At 38.0% G+C, this 21,546-nt stretch overlaps 1 protein-coding gene across 4 annotated transcripts in view; it reads right to left on the reverse strand.

Annotated features, from left to right (window-relative positions):
* Positions 1–688: 688 nt before the first annotated feature.
* The window catches only part of LOC309715307 (actin-binding LIM protein 3-like), a 54,711-nt gene continuing 33,853 nt past the window's right edge, over positions 689–21,546 (reverse strand). For 3 of the 4 annotated variants that reach the window (XR_014279182.1, XR_014279183.1, XR_014279184.1), the window contains 9 exons: positions 17,680–17,730; positions 12,857–12,994; positions 12,641–12,705; positions 12,195–12,336; positions 8,559–8,588; positions 5,456–5,514; positions 4,711–4,777; positions 3,034–4,579; positions 2,019–2,120 (listed from right to left, as the gene is read on the reverse strand). Coding sequence is in view for 1 of the 4 variants with exons in the window: in XM_082548315.1 (XP_082404441.1) it covers positions 2,007–2,120; positions 3,034–3,122; positions 4,711–4,777; positions 5,456–5,514; positions 8,559–8,588; positions 12,195–12,336; positions 12,641–12,705; positions 12,857–12,994; positions 17,680–17,730 (755 nt within the window). In the remaining 3 variants the exon portion in view is untranslated. Of the gene's footprint in view, positions 2,121–3,033; positions 4,580–4,710; positions 4,778–5,455; positions 5,515–8,558; positions 8,589–12,194; positions 12,337–12,640; positions 12,706–12,856; positions 12,995–17,679; positions 17,731–21,546 lie in introns of all 4 variants that reach the window. The other variant, XM_082548315.1, reaches the window with a different exon arrangement.

A 21,546-nucleotide genomic window follows, 5' to 3' on the forward strand; every position in this document is an offset into this window, starting at 1 on the left:
AATAATAACAGTGAAAATAATGTTTCATCATACAGAGTAACCCAGTGAGGTCTTCATGGCTGGCTGTGTTCTCTTAAATATGGATACTAATGGGTAAATTCAGCTGGTAAACCATCCATGTCAGGTGGTAAAACCAAAGTACAACCAGAAAAAAAAAATAAACGTCTATGTTCATGATACCAAATAACAGCTAATACAAGTTTATGAATAAAAAAGATTGCAACGGTTGGGTGCTAATTCAGGTGGTGTAGCTGCAATAAATGTCACTCAGTTAAATAAATAATTGTATTTAAACCTCTCAGACTATGTATTATATTTCTAAAATGCACATTACTTTAATTAAAAAAATGTTCATATAGTAAACTCATATAAATTATTATTATTATGTGCACAAAAATACAAATCTGCCAAGAGATATATTCACTGATAGTCCTCCACTTTCCTAAAGCTTTTATCAAAATTCATATATTTTCCAGATAAGGAAGCAGCTCTCCGTACCCCCAGATCTGCAGTAAAACTGAACACTCTGAGAGATAAGAGAGGTCCAGGTGAAAGCACTTTAAAGATGAGCCCTTGATTAATGATTGTGTCAGTGAAGTCTAAAAATACAAACCATAGAACAGATAACATCATAACTTCTATTGAGTTGCATTCGAGGGTTGGAAAAAAAAATACCGCACACTAAATAAATCAGTGCATCATTTATTTAAGAGTAGCAGTGAAAGACATTAGGCTGTAAATGAAAACTCCAATAAACAAAAAGGCAAACGTTGTATATGTGATTAATTGCTGCAGCCTGTAAACACAAAAACCCTCCACTTGGTTCAACGGCATTACTTCACCTTTTACAGCCAGTTAAAACAAACTTGAGTCATTCTTTGCAACAGCTATCCAGTGATTTTTGTTTTAATTAGACCACTTTCAGCTCAGTCACTACATATTGCATCTGTTAATCACAAACACAAACCTTTACTTCATATTTTCATATTTCTTCCTTCAATATTTCCTTTCTTGGCGTTCCTTATATTCAGAGTTCTTCACTTTGTTCAGATGGCTTTTAAATATTAATAAAAAAAATAATTCTTGATTAACTGTCATACACTCACACCCTCACACATACACAACATGTCAGAAAAAAAGTGTTTCAACTGTTGTCCAGCATCTGAATTTCGGGCTTGTTTCTTGAGAATAACTGCAAATACGAACAAAAAGCTTGGATTTCCATATATAAGTGAAACGCACACATCTTATTTTAAAGTGTATAGTACTAAACCCCCACTTCTAAACTAACACCTCCCAGCTCTGAGCCATGACGCAGCTCATTTATGTCAAATGTCATTTCAAAGCAAACGTCAATGGACTGTCCAGTCTGCTTGCACATGTAGAAAAGAAGTGTGTAATATGGCTTCAGAAATACTGACATCAAAAATCAAACATGTTGTTTGAAAAATGTAGACGAAAACCTTTGGTTTTCAAGATGTGCACATTATAAAAACACATTATTTATACACCATGTTCAGTAACCCCAATGTTGAGAATCACACAGTGCTCATTTTCTTGTCTTGCCAGTTTATCAGACTTTGCAGCAACTCTCACCCCCCAAAACTAGATTCTAGAACAGCTGACATACTTCATAAGAATACACGTTTTTTGGCAGACCTGGAGTTTCTTAAAAAGCACATCAGTAGTTCAGACAAAAACTGTAACGCTCGTGTAAACACACTGCCATCTGCTGGTAGGAGAGGCACAAGCAACCCGTTGTAGCTCCAGTGAAGCTCTCTGCTCCTCTTTTAGTTTTCTACCACTCAGTTTTCCCTTCTTGGTGGGGATTTTTCCTCAATTTTGGCCACTTGGCAGACTTCACAAACATTGCTTAAGAAGTCCAAACACACAGCAGCTACAACAAGCCAAGAACATCTCTCTTCTGCCTTCTTATTTTGTTCAGTTCTTCTTCCGCTGAGCCATGGACTCAAGCTGGGTTCAGTGAAAGGATCTGTTGACTTTTCTCAGAAGAGTCTGACCTGTTTCTTCAGTTCATTTTGTTTCCACTGAGCAAGACGGTCAAAGGCAGACATGGACATGCTGAAGACTCTATAAAACTCCTCTGGGGAGAGATGACGCTGTTAGCAGGAAGAGACAAAGAAGATTAAAACACAATCTAATTTTTACATTTAATAAACCATAGAGAAAAAACATTAATAATGTGACACGACCAGTTGCACAGAGTTTCTAAAATTCATAAGTAGTGACCTTTACTGATATAGTACCAAATGAAAAGACATACAGTACTATACAAAAGTATCAAGTCACCCTCATTTCTGTAAAGTTTGCTTTTAAGTAGCCTGGCTTTCTCGTAATTTTAAAGTGGTTTGAGCAATAACTATCCAGGCTTTCAGAAGCACTTTCAATTTTTTTCTTAGGACACTGGCAGTTTTTTCTTAGTCCACTCCTTGTACCTGAGCCTGGAATTCAACATTTCTGAAGCAGTGCGGGATCATCTTGACAAACAACTGAACAAAAGGCAGTCAAAATCTTTGAATGTCCTTCAAGAGGCCTAGAAAGTTCAAGCTCTTTGGAACTGTAAAAATTCTGTTTTTGCTTTATGCACTCTATTTCCATTTACGTTTGCACGTGTTTCAGTAAATCACTGCACCTATTTCCCATTTTGTTAGCAAAATATAAAGAAATGAATGGTGACTCAGGACTTTTGCACAGTGCAGCACACAGGGAACACTGTGCTTTAAATGTTTTTCTCCGCTAATGATCAGTCTGTCCATTCAGCTTTACATTGCAGGTTGTTTGAGGCTACGGGCAACAACATCTGCCACTTAGTGCTTAGAGGAAGGCTCTGTATTCTGCTTTCTTTGCTGCTCTATGACTCGTAAAACATCTGCAGTGCTCATTGTGTCCAACATGAGGGACACTGCAGGGTTTTTTGTTCTTTAGTGTTGAGAGCTTTCATCACAGTCTGAAAGATCAAAAGCAACGCTTGATGTAGACTTTGTGAAAGAGTTGGGTCCTATAACAGGTCACCTCTAGTCTGGCTCGGTCCACATCACTGGGGAGGCGCTGCTGCCCTCTGACTGACACCACAAGGGCTTCATATGGGTAGATCTTATGAAGAAAGAAAACATATTATTAATACCTGTCAAAGGGTTGTTTTATTATTAATATTCCTGTAAGGTTCCTCATCAAAATGCACCATGGGTGATTTAGCTGAAACAAGTATGAAACGCTAAAAGGACTTAAAAGGACTTTAAATGCTGACTTCTTTCTAAATTCTTTACTGAAAATGATTATTTGAATGAGGATGAAAACAAAAACATCAGTAAAAATTTTGGAAATTCAGTATATATTTTAACATGTTTGCATCAGAAGAATCTGAATCATTTTGCATTTGTTTTACCCTCTAGTGGTCAAATGCAGTTACAATGCCAACAACCCCTAAAACTGTATATGAATAAAAAAAAAAGAACATTAAGTTTATTTTTTCAAATTTGTGATTTCACCAATGAAAATGTTAAGAAATGCTGTTTTTTTCTGGTGTTAATGAAGTTCTCGGTTGATTTTCTTTTTTATCCTAAAATGATGACTTTTAAAGAACAAGTGAGAATTATTTACAATAATTACGCAGCAGAATCAAGTCTACTGATGTCTGTTTCAGCATAATTCTGATCTTCCTGAACTATAAATTATAATCATCTAAATACAAACAAAAATAAAGCTTGAACGGTTTTACTTTACATGTATTTTTAATTCAGTGCCAAAAAGTACAAAAATAAATAGGAGCTTTTTCAGGATACAGCATGTGACACCAACATGTAACATTGTTACATAAAACTAAAAAGAAGAAATATATATTTATTTATTGTGATTATATACAAAATAACTACGCAAACAAGATTTGAGCAACCAAAATTTTCCCTGAAGGTTCTCATCTATAGCAGGTGTTGTGATATCATCATGTTGCCAAGCAACCACCTACCAAGTTAACTGATGCCTTTGTAGTTTATGTGCCTATAACACCTTAAAAGCGTCATATGATTAAAATTTCACGACAATATCATGCAATTTTTTAACCACAAAACTTGAATTATGCATGCTATGTTGAGATACCATGTTGCCTAGCAACTGCCTAAAAAGGAGAAAAACTACAGACCAGACAATACTGGAGAATCGCCATGCACTAGTATATACACAATACATGACTATTATTTATTATTAACTTTCCAGTTAGGCAGCTTGATCTTAGAGAGTACTGTCATAGTACTGTCAGCCTGTGTTTACTCATATTCATGAGTACACATATACTTATCTTGCCATAAAAAGACAAGGCTGGTACTGTTAGCTTTTGTTAACGTCTATTTGTGGGTTTGACTTTGCTGTCAGTAAAATGAGTCTGTCACCGTTACAATTTCTCTGGCTGAAGTGGGTGCTACTGAGTGAGATTAATTCATTATTCAGATTAAAGAAGCAACATCATCATTCTTATCCACTGATACAAACCTGTCACTCTTTGCTCAGCAACAGATTTCTTACTTTCTTACTTCTTACTAGCAACTGGATCTTACCTTATATTCTGAAAAGAAGGAGAAAAAAAGGAGTCACTGACAATTGCTGTTCCAACAGTTCTGACTAACATGTGTTAAGGTAGGCAATCGATCAAGAGAAAAACTCAAGTAAGCAGATTGAGCTGAGCAATAGGCTTACCTCTTATCTGCCAATTAACTGCATTAGTGCTGTCATACTGGTAATAATCTCCACCAACACTCCCAGGCTGCCGCAACAGGAAAGTGCATTTTAGGAAAACATGGAATAAAAATACACATTTAATATTTTACAATATTTTAGTGTTTTTTAGTCTAACAGCTTATCACACTAATGTATCGACAGCATCATGCCATTTGTCTCACTTGGCCTTAAGAAGCAACTGATACAAATGGGTTTCAGGTCAGTAGCAAATGAAGGACTTTGCAATGTATTACAGTTTAGCAAATGGCCATGTGTATCTTATTCTCTCTGACTCTTGAGAGGAAACCTACATTCATTATCTGTGGACTGCAATCATCAATTATGGGAACTTGGTTTTTGTCTCCAAACACAAGGCGAGTCATCATACACACACACACACACACACACACACACACACTCATCTGGTGTTGCTATCCTCGTGGGGACATCTTATTGACGTAATGCTTTCCCTAGCCGCTTACCCTAACCATCAAAAATAAATGCCTAATCCCAATTGTAACCCTGACACTAAAACCACATTTTGAGTGTGAAAAATGACTTCAACACCATGGGGACCTGGTTTTTGGTCCCCACGAAGGCTGTTGGTCCCCACCAGTATAGTAAATTTCTGATTTTGGTCCCCACCAAGATAGGAAGAACCGGAACACACACACACACACACACACACACACACACACACAGCCAAAACCCATTGATTCCTTACCCTGTTCAGTGCATTTCTGCCGTAGCCTGGCAACGAGGCTGATTTGGCAATGTAGGAGTCTGGCAGAACAAACAAAAGCACATAAACAAGCACATGAAGAATGAAAACTGATACCGACACACTTAAATTAGAATCAAGAGTACACTGCCTCTATTGTCTGTGGTGCTTTTGGTTTATTTATTTAATTATTTATTTGGTGGGGGGGGTGTTACTTCACAGCTTCAAAATTTTTAATTTGATTTTGTCAAATACAGCAAGAAATAAACTACAGATACATTTCTGTATCTGATTTTAAGAAAGCTATGGGTTTTGAGCTGTGGGTAAATGGGGGAAAAACATTTTGCTTTTTTTCTGTCAATGAGCAGAAGCTATATTTTGCTGTTTCATCAGGTTTTCTTTCCACTTTTTTTCATGTCTGAAAAGTGATAATCTAATGGTTTTTCTGTCTTATGCTCATTTTTCTATCTAATATCTTTCACCCAACTCTGATCTTGAAACCTCTCATCTCAATAGCTCAAACAGCGAGTTACTGACATGTTGCTGGGAGTTTGGAAAAAGGCCTCCGATCAACTTTCTATCGTTTCATATAAGAATTCAAAGCAGAAGTGCCCTTTTTTCATATATTTGAAATCTCAAGGCTACAACACAATGTCTCAAAGACCCAAGCTGTGATCTGAGATGGCTTTTAAGTTGCAGAAAAGAGTTGCATTACTTCCTTTATACCAACATAGCACCTGTCTTGTAATCAGTGATAACCACTGGTGGCAACCAAGTATCTCTGGGCATCCTCATAGCTGGACTGGCCATCGGGCAGTTGGCGATTTTTTGTTTTTATGGGCCGATCGATTTTTTTTTTTTTTGGAAGGGTATAAATAATGAAAGGTGTTGGATTGGCCAGTTGGTCATGATCGACTCTGGGCTGGACCAATTACAGCCGAGGAGGTCGGATGCACCCTCCCCCTTGTTTAGCAATCTTATAGACGAACTAAAGAAAATGGAGAACAAAAAAAGGAAAGAAGGGCCAAAAAGAAACGAGCCCTTCAGGCAGACGCTGCCAAATGTGTAAAAATAACTGAATTGTTTGGCGGTAGCTATGGCATAGCTTCCACAGATTTAGCAACATCAGCAAGTGGTGGAGGCCAGCAGGTGGATAAGGGAAAGGGGAGGCAAGAGGAGGAGAGACCGAGGCGGCCGCCGGTCATAGTGGCAGAGGAACTGAACTTCAGGCAAGAAGTTATGACCTGCTGTCTGTGTCAGATATAAACCAAGTTTAGTTGTAGTTTGTTTTCGTTGTGCTGACTTTTTACAGGCGCTTAGAATAACTGGTACTGCGTACTAGCTAGCATGATGGAGTTTATATACTGCTGGGCGGGTGCTATGAAGTTATTGATAGTAAATTTTATTTTATGCTTCAGGTTAGTTTCTCAAACTCCTCAAAATCTTAACAAATTGTGCCAATCCTTACATGTTGCACCAGGCTGATTTATCATCTAAAGTGGAGAAGTCTGTGACAGAGGAGACAGAAGAGCAGCAGAGAGAGATGGAGAGATGACTTCATGTCATCCATGAGGGATGCATTTGACATATGTTTCACATATTATAGCCCAACAAGTTACTCATAGCAATTTAAATACCAGCAATCAGTTTTTGGCAGACAATCACTTTTTGGCACAACACCGGCTATTGCAGTTAATAATACAACAGCTTCTTGCCATTTTTTGTGTTTCTTTTTATCGCTGTGTAACTGAGCTCAATTGAAAGCCTGCATGCGCTAGTACCTCTTGCCACAAGTTCCCAGAATCCTTTGCGGTTTTACCCCTGAATGACGTCACATTTTTGGTGGGCCGGTCTCTAGTCAAAATGCCCGGGCCGATTTTTTGTCCCAGTCCAGCCCTGGGCATCCTTGCACTTGTTGTGTGCACTGCTGCAGTGGAAGCAGCAGAGGGCAGTGTAATCCCACTGTTCCTCTCAATTCATTTGGCTTGCCTTTACTTCACTATCACTGTTTCCTGTTCCTGTTCTTCCCCTGTCACTAGATTTTCCCTCCTTTTTTCACTCCTCCCTCTAACTCCTCTGTTCATCCTTCCTCCCTCCTTCTCTCTTTTACTCTGGTGTTGAAAGGAATTAAATTACCCTGTAATGTCAAAGAGCCCTGGCGAAACACCATGATGCAGCAGAATACAGGCTGCTGTGTATTGGCAATGCACAGTATGTGTAAAATACTGAAGTATAATGAGTTTGTCATCTACTACTTTCTTTCTCAACAAGAAATGAGATATAGTCAGTGTTCATCTCAGATATGTACTGCTCTGTTGCCAGCATGAAAACTACTAGCATAAGCATCTCATGTATCACAATTTTTGTTTTGTTGTTCCTTCACTATAATAACTGAATCTTTGAATCTTTATAGCTAACGTTTGGTGTATTTAGTGCACCATCAAAATTACTTTATTGGGCACAAATGCACAGTTTTCAAAAACAAATATGGAAGCCCAGTTCGGACTTTAATGCCTTAAAATTCATTCTAATTTGTGTTGTACAGTTATTTCATTTTTAACCTTAATTTATGTTTTATTCCTTCCTAGTTAAATTTACCCTTTTTAATTTTTATAGTTATTTCCTATCTTATTCATAGCCTTTTCCTTTTCCTTTTTTTTTCTCTTTAGGTCACGAGCAGTTGTCTAAGCATTTCACTGCATATCGTACTGTGTATGACTGTGTACGTAACAAATAAAATTTGAATTTGAATTTAAAACATAAACAACTATTAAAAGCAGAAGAACAGAATTCCCCAAAATCTTTAAAAATATTGTCACATGTAACAAGAGCTTATAGAACAGATCACTGTGGATGATGCAGCTTCTGGAAAAAAAAAGAAAAAAAGACAGGCCTTGTTGTCATTCATCTTCCTACCCGTAACTCAAAAGATAGAGGTGTCTGTGCACGTGTCAGTGTGAACTGATAAAAATCTCCTACTTAAAGCTCTGCTGCTGTCACAGCAGAACTAACAGGATGAAGAAGATGAGGGGAAAAGCCGTCTGTCTGTGCCGCGGCTCCCATTGGGATGAACAAGCAGATCAAAACACATTGATGAACCACTCACCGCTGTCAGCGCTGCAGAGGGACCTGGGAGCTGAAAGACAGACAAACAAAGGAGTGGGGAGAGGGGCCATATGAAAATATTGTAATTTCACCAGTTTCATACTGTGAAAATTTTGTCTCAAGCCCCAAAAATGCAGTTTTTTTAAAAATGATTTAGAATAAGAACTTTAGCTCAATAAACACTTTAGTGGAGGGACTTGTTTCCCAGAAAAGAGATGCTAGTAAAGAGCAGAATAAAATACTGCTAAAGAAAAACGGCAAGATGGATTTTGAATCCATCTCCGATTCAGTTAAAACACTGAGGAACAAATCGTGCAGTGATCTGTGGAATCTATTGAGAAAGTTATAGTATGTTATGGGACACAAAGAGAACTTTAGGAGGTCACTGCATCAAATTATCTATCTCCATCTCCCTAGCACAATCTTTTCTTTTCTTCCCGCCTCACATCGTCATTTTCAATCCTTTGTCCAATATATGCACTATTACTCGTCTGCACATGACATCCTACTAAACACACGTAAGAATCCAGGCATTCTGTTGTATATATCTTAAAATACTGAAATTGTTATAGTAATTAGGATATCTACCAAATGACGAGGACTCCATGTTAATCATAATGCAATGAATTTGAGCATTTTAAAAAATAAAACCCATGAAAAATGCATTATATGCACAGTGTGTGAGAACAAAGGCATAGCTGAAGTTAATATTGGGATATTCATTCTCGTCTTTAAAAAGCATTGGCAATCAGCAGATGTTCTTCATCCTGATCCATTAAACTGACTAAAGCTGCAACAATGCTGCTGTCCTTTGTGGACCATGTTGGTCTTTTCGTTTAGTGTGCGCATAAACATGCATATCAGTTGCTGGGACAACATGAACAGATGTCACACTCTGTTAAGTAGGGTTAATAAATCTACCACATAGTAAAAGTATTAGTTTTCAGTGGCGAGGGTATACATATTTAAAAAAGCCAGTTGTTTTGGGAGATGTCTATAAAACATCAGCTGTGTGAGAAAATGTCCCTAAGAAGATCTGCATGCAGGATTAATCACTACCAAGACCTATACATCATTTAAAATATGAAGCACTATGTGCATAGGCATGCAGCACGTTAGATATTTATATGCTTATGGCACGTACCCACTGTACTTATTTCGAATAGAGTTTTGCAGTTATTTTTTCTCAAACATAGATAAACAAACAAACAAATAAAAGAAAAAGTTCTTTCCCTTTTTTCCATTTTATTATAATGACTTACTAGCAAAGCTTGCTACTGACTGTTTCTGTCACTATGGTGAAATAATTACAGTGAGATTTTCTTAGTTTCGCATGATCGCGTGCTAGCAATTGCTAATTACAAAGCAAAACTACAGCTGAGGATCTTGTAAAAACATCTTTAAGTCTTTAACTGAACAAATAATCAAAGATAATAATGATTTATTATAAAAAAATAAAAATAAATCAAAAGCACCTTGCGCTTTTACGGCTAGTTTTCTACTAATTTAAATGCAGCTGCTTCTCTAGTATTAGTGCTAAACTTAAGACAGCTGCATCACTGCTGAATATTAATTATTGATCCTGTACACACTTAAGTACATTTGAATGATTATGCAATCACTTAACAATCTACAATCAATGACTCTGAAGGCTGAATCAGAATAAAACAAAACAACTGCAATGCTCAGTTGTTAAGCTTTGACCTGATGACTTAAGGTCATCTCTGAGAATGATATAAATGTGTTTACCAGCTGTCATCCTCTGGTTAACATGAAATGTGAAATTGTCATGGCCATACCACCATGCTGAGATATATTAGACCGAAGTGATTGACTAACTAACTGATGGACAGATACTGCCATCCTTAGGGTCACGCTGCTAGCGTGGATAAAAATGGTCCGAATCAATTCAGTGAGAGGAAGTCACCAAGCATGTCAGTCAGTTTGTAGCAGTACATTCCATTTCTGAAAAATGGTGAACATCCCATTTTGGAATTAGCTTCCTCTGAAGAACAGATGAGTGCGCCTGTCAGGATTTTCTAATCAGTGTAATAACAGCAAGCACCATAAACCCATAGTGATTACACAGCACTGAGCACCCACATTATTCATACCTCTCTCTCTCTCCGTGACCTCCCTGTGGACAGAGCTCATTTCCCTCTTTTTCCACCGCTCTCTGACCCTGATTTACTTCTAAGGCTTCATGTCGTACATCTTCTCTCAACAGCTCCAAATTGCCTTAGCTTCTGATTCTCTCTCTCACCCTTATATCTATACACTTTCTATAGTGTTCACTCTTTGTTCCGCTTTAACAGGCTTCCTTTTATTCCTGCTGGACCCCCAGCACAACACAACACAACGCACGCTTTCTTTGCCTTTCTCCAAATCTCTCCATCTTTGTCTCGCGTTATCTGCTGAACACAATGAGGAATGGGATCAATTAAAGAGTTAACACAGAAGCGGGAAAACCCCACCTGCTCAGGCTCGGTCAGCAAACAGTACAACACCCAACACTGTTCCAGCTATAAAGGAAACTACATTTATTTCCTAACATCTAACCTTCAGTCACTGCATCCTAATCAGAATTAGCCCAAACCAAAACTAATGTTGTTTTAGCTACTAAAGCCTCAAACCTTTTAAACATTAAATAAATAAATAAAATACTCCAGGGACTGGGAATATATCCATAAGCCATGCAAACTTAACATCATTAACCTTTCACCAGAAGAGAGACAGAAAGGACGTAGCCAGGCTAGCTACTATTTGAAGCTAAAATTCTTTATGAACACCAGCATGCTAACATGGTCACACTGATAATGCTAACATGCAAACGTTTAATATTTTATTACTATATAAATCATATGGGAAACAGAAGATAAAACAATGGAGTCCAGTAAATACTGAGATACTTTAGAGAGATGGTTTATCCCGTAGACAGGGAGATATTTTTCCAATATTTGGAACAAATGAGGGAACAACCAATAGACAGACTTTCGCTACTTAACCAGATAAAAGGGGTGTTTGTAGCATTGCCATAAAAACAGTCTGTTGTGGCTCCTTTTCCTGTCTTTTTAAGTAAGCTTTCTTCTCATTAGCTGTCCCGCAAAAACAAACCGTTTGAACAACGGATGACTTAGGCTGCGCTGCTCACAGTCCTGTGTGCCTGAGATGACCATATAAGGGATATTTGCTCTCAGTGATGTCATATGAAAATACGAGTATAAAAAACTGTGCATTTAGAGCCATCTGAAGCCTGTGTTGACCTCATTATTTCAAACTTTAGCCACGTTTAATGTGAGCATTCACCAGTGTAACAGTATTTATATATATACACCATAAAATAAGAAAAAAGCAGAATACATCCACTTGAATATTTCTGCTTTACTCCAGCTAATCAACTTATAGCCATGGCACCACCTCTTAAAATCATCAGACTTAGTTTGTTTTTTCTATAATGAATTACAATATAGACTTTTACTAATATATCTGCAAAAAATCCCACATCAAATTCATCATACTAAAGACAAGATTACGAGCCTAACCTACTGTCATGTGACAATGCATGGTAAATAAAGTTGATCAGCTTACTGGCATATTCAAGATGTAAATAAACACATGTACACACACACACACTTACAGCCATTAAGGGAGCTGTATCCCAGATTGCTCAGCGCCTCCTTGCTGCTACAGCGGGAGCTGTGTCTGCTACCCCACTGGTCATTGTCGTGACAACCTGCTCGTGCCTTCATCTCCTCCTTCAGGATCAATCTGCCAATTCCCTGCATGGAGTGAAGGAAAGTAGAGCAGAGGGGAGGAACAAAGAGAGATGGGAAAACAAGGTGGAACAAAAGGACAGATAGATGGAGTAATAAGAGTTGATTGAGTGGGATGGGTGCATGAGTTGACAGATGGTGATGGAATAATGCAGGATAAAGGATGTGAGGACAGAAGAAGAGAGGAGTACAGGGGCATCACTTTGTATCATGTCAAGTGAGGCTGGAAAGAAGCATTTAATTAACTGGCTCATTAAATATTAACCCTCACTTAAAATATAACAGGAAGAAGCAACAGATGTATTTTTACCCTGTTTATATTATGATTCAGTCCATCCTCCTCTCCTCCAGATGAAAACCTCCTCACCCTGGAGACTAGACAGAGAGATGGAGGAAATGAAAGGTAACAGGGAGCAAGTGAGAAGACTGAAAAAGTGAACATCAAAGTGAAAAAACTGTCACTTGGCTCTCTGGGTTCAGTTTGTGTATAGCAGTAAAACATGCTGTTAAGTAGAAGGTGCTTTACCTTTTGGAGAGCCAGTATATGGGTAGTAGTTGGAGTTCGGGTGATAAATGCTGTTACAGTTTGAGGTGGAAAGGCGATTTGAATTGGTGAGATTGTCATTGGTCCTACTCTTATTGGCTGTTGGAGAGGCTGATATTTCTGACAGGAAGATAATTAGAGAAGCTGTTGAGGGTATTTTTTTAAATTTATTGTTAAAGACACACTTTGAACATTTGATTTGTGACAGAAAATCTTTTTGTCCTAGGATCTTGTGCTGAATTTCATGCTAGAAATAACAACAAAACAACCAGAAGTGAAACGTCTATATGGGTAGAAAGCCTTAAAGATGTTCTTGTTTAATGAAAGTGTCTTTTTCCCCCCCTCCCATTGTTGGCTTTAAAATGATTTTCTGACCAACGTGTTTGCTGATGCGTGAGTGCAAGAGAAACAAGACAGATGAAGTAGTGCATATATTTACAGAGAGGGGAGAGAGCACAGTATGTGAGAGGAAAGGAGGAGAAGAGGGGAGACGCATCAAAAACAGGGGAATGGAAAATCGAAAAGAGGTCAGAGACAATGGGAGGGGGTGTGATAAAAAACTTCAAGCAGGCGATAATGCTGACTCTGAATAAAAAATATGAACAGAATGAAACACTTTAAGGTATTATACAAGTGTGTAAAGTTTCTGTTAGGGCTGAAATCTCACAAGAAGTAATTAAGAAAAATGCCAGCAAACAGAAAAACACTGTAAAAGCACACAAACCACAATGGAAACAGGAAATCACAAAACACAATGGAGTGTTTTTGGAAGACAGTAATGTGACAGCACAGCTGCACACGTGACAGAAACTAAACCACAAATGACTGTAGAAAAGATGTGAAAAAGACACACGCATGGTGTTTTTTTTTAATCAGATGATTCATATAACACTGTAGATTCATGTTTGCTATTAACTGCTAGTTTGTCACTTCTGCAGCTGGTCCATCACACTGTTGTTTCCCCAAACGGCCCTTGTCTTTTGTGTGCTTTTTGAGCATTTTTCTATTTGCTGGTGTTTTCTTAAGACGCAGTGCATTTGTACCTTCAGGGCCACTGTAAACTAATCATGTGTATACATGAATGGCATTTTTCTTCTTTGAAGGACAAATAAAATCCATCTGTTTGTGCGTATTTGTTATCATTTTTGTATTGTGATGTTTTTTTTTTTTATTTAATTTGAGTATTCATTTAACTTAAGCATTTGATCAAGTGCAATATGGCTCCACCTCACCCCCATTTTTAGTATCATTTTACATCTAAAACTGATGCTACCTTTCAGATGCACCAAAACAGATGCAATGTATTTTTGGCCTGACTTAGATCATTTGATACAGCTGGAGCTGCTAAAACATTTTATTTGTGATTCCTTCTGTGGTATATCTAGATGTGGTAGATGACATGTGAGGAAATAGATGAAATAGTGTTATTGCATAGTGTTATAGGCAGACGTGCAGCCACATCTGCCTATAACACATTATGGTATCAATGTATCGTATATACACCTGATTATGGTATTTTGCCTTAATATGAAATCTGCTCTATACATGATTAATGGTGTAAATGTAAATCCACATCCACACAGCCCAGTTTGCAGACTGCCCAACAGGAGAGAGAGAGGCTTGTCAGCACTTTGTGGCGCAATGTAAATCATGCAGAGGTCTTTCAGAAGAACTGTAACTCTGTTGGACCTGCCATGTGAGCACAGATAGATCATCTAGACACTATTTGGCACTGCTTCTCTCAGTTCCACCAGCGGAATCTGTAATCACAGGTTTGATGTGGCTGTATCAAAACTGCGATCAAACTTTACATCCACCTCAAGTTTGCATACCTTTATAGTTGAGCCAAGTAACCTTAAAGCAACTTTATCAACATGATGTATGGGGAATGCTACTGTCATAATTAGGAATGCACCAATCCATCAGCTCTGACTGTGATTTAGTATGTGCATTTTTCCAAAAGTCTCATGAGGTAGCATTTGGCTAGAACGCTAAAAAACTGAGCAGGCTAGTCAGTGTGACTGGGTGATACAAGATTCAGTCATATTAAGGTCAATCTAGGAACTCACTGAATGGTCTTCTGACTTATGAGATATTTGGTCATACAGAGAAAGGGGCTGGCAGAAATCAACCTACATAGAAGCTACGGAGAGGCATTTGCATTCAGTTCTCCAAACAGTCAACAGCTCATATCTTAAAATTGATGCGGTTATGTTCCATACATACATACATACATACATACTGCCATACCATACTCCTTCCATTTCTGAATGATCGCTTGAACAGTGCTCTGTGGGATGTTCAAGGCTTGGGAAATCTTTTTGTAGCCTAAGCCTGCTTTGAATTTCTCACTAACTTTATCCCTGACCTGTCTGGTGTGTTCTTTGGACTTCATGGTGTTGTTGCTCCCAATATTCTCTTAGACAACCTCTGAGGCGTCACAGAGCAGCTGTATTTGTACTGACATTAGATTACACACAGGTGCACTCTATTTAGTCATTAGCACTCATCAGGCAATGTCTATGGACAACTGACTGCACTCAGACCAAAGGGGGCTGAATAATTACGCACACCCCACTTTGCAGTTATTTATTTGTAAAAAATGTTTGGAATCATGTATGATTTTCGTTCCACTTCTCACGTGTACACCGCTTTGTGTTGGTCTTTCACGTGGAATTCCAATAAAATTGATTCATGTTTGTGGCTGTAATGTGACAAAATGTGGAAAAGTTCAAGGGGGGCCGAATACTTTTACAAGCCACTGTAGATTATGTTCACCTGTGTCTCATTTCCCTCAGCTGTGTTCACTTCAGCTAATCCCCCCCCCTTGTGTATATATAATGGCATCTTTCTGTCAGTCCTTGTACAGTGTCTGTTATTGTGTCTTCTGTGCCTAAATTGTTGGATTCCTGTATAGTCCTTAATATTTATAGTTTGTACTTTTCAACCTATTTAAGTAAAGGTGTGTTTTCAATTTATGCTGCTGCCTTAAGAGTCTCCATATGAGTCCTCCTCCAACAGATACATGACAGCAAAACTGAGAAGCACAGACAATGGCTGCAGTGGTGGTGTAACAGATTGGCTATTTTTACTGTTTTTAATATTTTTAGTTTCTCCAGCCTCATCTGTTCTTCTGCCTCTGGCATCATATTTAATCTTTACTCTGTATTATTTGTCTCTTGGTCACTTCTTTTTGATATGAAGTGAAGGTTAGTTTCTCATGTCTCTTTTTATGGATAATAATCAAGTAGTCCTAAAATTGACTCCTCCTTCCTTTTACCTGATTTTGATGGAAAACATCAAGGAAAGGTGTCCAGAAGAACTTATAAGGAAACAGGAAAAGGAAAGCTTTTTACTCAGAGAATCTGAATGCACATATTTGTAAATGGTGTACCATGTTAAAACTACAATGTCCCATAGCTGGACTAAATTACTAAATTACAAGAAGAACTAGTAAAAAAGGCTGAAATTCTATAAAATTAAATGAATCTTATTTTATTATTTTTTTCCTGCCTAACCAATGATGCAGTAACTCTTATCCTACCTACTGTTGAAATTTTCTGTGACCGAAGTAAAATTCCCTCCATCAACAACTTAGGCTGGAGCCTTTCCCAGCTAGCCCCGAGTAAAAATATATATCATATGATGATGATCAATCTAAAGGGTGGCAATACAACCACAGACATGACTCATGTATATCTTAAACACACTTTGATATAGTTCATATAAGTGAAATTAGTGATTGAATTGACTCAAAAATGAGAAACACACACTTAGTGTTAACATTTATGTGACCAAAATCACCATCAGTTTGGTTTAGGCCTAAATCACAGTCATTGTTTTGGTGAACAGTTGGATGGTTTGTTGCACGTAATAAAGGAAGGGTCTTTTCTTAGCAGGTGGAGAATTTGATTTGTTATTATGGCTGCCATACAGATACTTCCGGGTCACTTCTATTTGTTAGAAACCTTCCTAAGCAACATTAACTGCACAACCACACCTCTAATTTTATTTCATGGTCTTTTTCTCTGCTGTGACTATCTGCCAAATTATTGCTTTCACCTGTGCCTTGTTCCCACCTGTGCTTCACCTCCAGTCACCCCTCTGTGTGTGTGTGTGTGTGTGTGTGTGTGTGTGTGTGTGTGGTCCCGTATTGTCCCCTTTGTCAGTTTGTCGGTTTACCCCAAGAGGTGCTTTGCTTTGTGTCTGCCATCTTGCTTTATGTTGGGTTCATTTCTTGTAGTTTTATCATTTTTCACTATGAAATTGCATTTTAAACATGTATTTCTTAGGCTTTTCATAGACCGTTTACCCCATTCCAACCAAAGCCTACTTAACAGGGACAAGTGATCAGTACCCAAAGGCCATCAACCTTTCTAGTTTCAGAAGGTGAAACTTATCTAGTGGACAACTGACAAGAGCTGAAAAATTGGGGAACAAAATTAGAGTTAATTCACACCATAAACTTTTTAACTGAACGGGATGGGTCAAACTGCAGCTACTTTAAGGCTGTGTAAGGGTCCAGAAGAAATTCTTTCATGTATTCTGAGTGTTTCCATGTTGAGAAAATCCTAAGAAGACTGAATCTAATCAGAGGTAGCAGATTACAGACAACAAAGAAGTGTGTCCATAAATCTATACTGCAGCTTTAACTCAGATCTTTTCTGTAACTGGTTCTTTAAATCAGACACACAGAACTATCACACTAAGACTATGCTACAATGAACACAAGAATCAACTAACTGGACAGATACACAGCCCCAAAAAAGGTTTTGAAATCACAAAAATTTGACCAATTAACCAACCTTGTCTCTTGTAGATGGGTGGTTTTCTATAGATGTTAGTTTCTTCAGAAGCTGAGAACAAAAGAGAGTCAGTTGGTGAGAAAAAGCAAAATAAACATTCAGAGAAGAGGAGAACTTTGACCTTTAACTAATTCTTTAATAAACCAATTTCTTTGTACAATTAGACAGATACTTTATTGATCCCACAAAGGAAAGCTACTGTACATATTTACAACCCCAACCTGTACATAGTGTGGCTACAACACATAAATATGTTCAGAAAGTGAGATCAAGTGATCCACAAGTTACTCTGCAGAGGACATTTCTATCACTCCAAAATCGATACAATCATCCACATGAACTCTATTCAGAGAAAAGCAACCACCGGACTCTGCCCACCTTCACACAGAGGTGACAACAGAAATGCACATCTGAGCCAGTGATATCCTCCCAAGAAAAAGTTAGCCAGTCCTATTTGTATTTCCTTTAAAAGTGTACTTGAAGGTTCAACAACAGTCAAGTGGCAAAAAAATAATTCACAACCAAATACCTCATCCTATAGTCAAACTGTTGCTAGATGGTTTGGGCAATGATTTTTCTCCTCAGAACCCTGTCAGTTTCTTTTCAGAATATAATTTTTCCAAAAACACAATTTTTTTTCATCCCTTTCTGCTCCAGTGCATCCTAGATGGAAGTGCCAGCTGCCATTTACATCTCGAGCCTTCTTCAACCAGTTAACTCTTGGAAAGGGTGTGCTCACATATTTTAGTGGGGTTTTATGCGATCATGTGCAGAATTGTTATGACGAGTAATCAACACAGCTGCATCATCAGCATAAGCAGGCACATTAGTTCATGTACGTGAAACTGCAGCAAAGGTTAAACCTGTGAGACCCCATCTAAGCTGATTTAAAAGGCAACAGCATATGGCTGACCACATAGGGGCCAACCCTGCCTAATGCCTCTTTGTACAGTGACGTAGCTGCTAAGTCCTCTTATTTTCAACAATATAGCAGTATTTGAATACAACAGCTTATCCCATGAAATAGCATCTGCAACAAAGATGATCTGCTTTTTCTTCCTCTAGACACAAAGGCCTAAATTGTCCAATAGTGCGAGTTATTGAAAGTCTGAATATAATGAATAATGGCTTCCAGACCATCCTTAAATGTATTTAAAAGATTCAGCTATTTTTATAGTTTGTACAGTGAAGTGAAGCTGGTCTCTGATTTCTTAGCAAACCCTAACATCTCTCTCTCCTTTTTTTTGTTGCCTATAGGGCTCTTCAGGGAGTCACAACTGAGCTGCTGAATGGTAGTAAAAAAAGTCTTCTCAAAGGAAAGTTCAACTTCAGTGTAGGTAATCCCTCCATCTACATGACTGGCATCCATTCAATTCAGTTCTATTTTACTTAAATAGTGCCAAATCACAAGAAGAGTCGCCTCAAGGCACGTTGTATTGTAAGGTAAAGAGTCTACAATAATACAGAAAAAAACCCAACAATCAAACAAGTGCTTGCTTTGACCAAGCACTTGGTGACAGTTTCTAGTCTTGCCCACTTAAAATGGGTTGTATGTGGCCCATGATGTAAAATGAATCTGACATCTCTGATCTATATCATTAGCAAAGATTCTAATCAAGAACCTCGTTGCCTTTCATGTGAGATTTCTTTCCTGTCTCCTAGCTTTTTGCAATTCTTATTACTGATGACGATGTTGTGTTTCTTACCAACTCCCAATGTTGAAATAATGATATTAGTGATCTTTTCTTAATCTCCACTGACTTCAGAAAGACTGACAGGAGGGGTCTGCTTCTGAATGTTAATTTGCCACAGTTGGTGCTGAAGGTGTCTTCTGTAGCTGTATGGTGATCTGAAAAATCATTAGGGTGACATCATGGCCCTAATGTGCAATATTGAGTGCAGAGCTGTGAATGGCACACTTGAATTACAAAGCAAGATTTTTATTCAGGGTAAAATCAAAGTCCAAAATGTTAAAAATCCATAATGTGGCATTAACAGAAATCCAAAATAAAAAACGTAAACAAAGGAAAACAGGAGACCAAAGAAGGTGCACACAGGAAGAAAGGGAACAGGAATATACCATATGTTGTGAACACTGATGGTGGGGAACGAGGTACAGGTGAGAACATACAGGAAGTAAACCTAAAACATATGCTTTTATAACACAAACCCAAGCTCAAAACTACTGACTAGACCTCCAAATCAATGACATTTTCTTCTCACAACACTGAGGTCATTTTCCTTCACCACACTTGACAAAGGTGAAACGAAGGTAGGTCGGATACGTTTGCCTTGACAGAAATGCTGATTATCAGAACTATAGTCATCAGTAATAATTTTTTTTACAGAAGTCTAGAATTTGCTCAGATGCAGGGAGGGGAAAAATGTATTTCCACATTATGTCAACCATCATCCACCATTTTTTCATCTTTAATCTCATACAACTGAAGCTGAACCTGCTGCATCACCTGCCACAGCGACACTTCCTCCTTCAATTTTTTTTCATTAGTTGCACTATTTGTGTTGTTAGCATCACTTGCTTTTCCCCAGAGAGGGACACCATTTCTGGGGAGAACACCAGTACCTCAATGCATAGCTTTACACCAACAATTAATGAGATAATTAATTAAATTAACCTCACATTTCTTTAAAGATATCATGCAAACTGTATATAAAGGTAAAACTATACCAATCACCTTCCCGTACAAAATCCCAGTATGCAGTGCACAGAGGAGAGCGGAGGAGTTAAATATTCTGGCTTTCCTTGTTTAACCTCCCCCACCGAATTAGTTGTATACATTTACAGTCTTAAGCACGACAGAAGCTGACAGAACAGGTGATAAACTGGTACTGCAGAGGTGCTGCCTTGCATCCAGACAACCTGACTAACATGCCGAGGTTGATTAATACAGCTTCCCAGGCTTAATACAGGAAAGAAAAGCAGGCGGCACAAGAATAAAGATGAGGGTGGAGAGCAATTAAAGTTGATCCAAATTAAAAAGAAAAAACTAAGAAGAGACAAGAACAGGAAAGCGCCACAACAACATGCCACAGTAAACTATAAATGCCTTTTAGCCTTTAATACAACAATAAATAATGAAAAAAACAGAAAACATTTCCATTCACACTGTGTGCCACAAATGCAACCAAGTTTGCAACCTTATTTGTATGCACTAAATGTGTATGCACATGACACTCTGAGACACTTTGAATAAAAGCATCCAGCAGATACATTTCGTACTCTGTTGAAAGTAAGCAGGAAATGCTGTTTCAGGGCTGGCGAGAGGAAAAAAAGCTTGAGGAAACACAAATTGAGAAATGGAGTGGGGGCAGGAAGAGGGAATGATGGAGGGAAATCAAATATGCAGCTCATATTGAGAAGAAGAGGCCTTTTATAGTGAAGGGAGCAAAGACAGAGTGAAGCATTCAGAGAGGAGAGAGGCGTTAAGTTGTTAAAGTGGAGGGTTGATGGGCTCTTAAAATAAAATTAACCGATATTTGTTGCAAGATGACAGTACTAAAGTACTCGTATGTTACACAAAAGCTGCAAATGAGAAAGACAAAATAGACAAAGAGTGCCCATTGGTCAATGAGAGAGGAGGATTAATACATTGTATGGTTGTTAAAACATCAATGAAATAAGGACAAAGGCAAAAGGATAAAAGAAAATAAAAAAAGATGAAAATGAATGAATTACAGAAAAACTTTTGTTCCTCTTTCTAGATGATGATGGATGGATCGTGCTCATTAGTAATTAATATCTCAAATTACTTTTTTGTGACTCATTTTTTAGGGGGGTAGATAAATTGGAACCAGCAAGAAGACTGTTCTTCCATCACAATAATTACTCAATATTCAAATTTACTC

Source organism: Aulonocara stuartgranti (genome assembly GCF_965226115.1).
Source record: "Aulonocara stuartgranti genome assembly, chromosome: 10".
Classification (NCBI taxonomy): Eukaryota; Metazoa; Chordata; class Actinopteri; order Cichliformes; family Cichlidae; genus Aulonocara; species Aulonocara stuartgranti.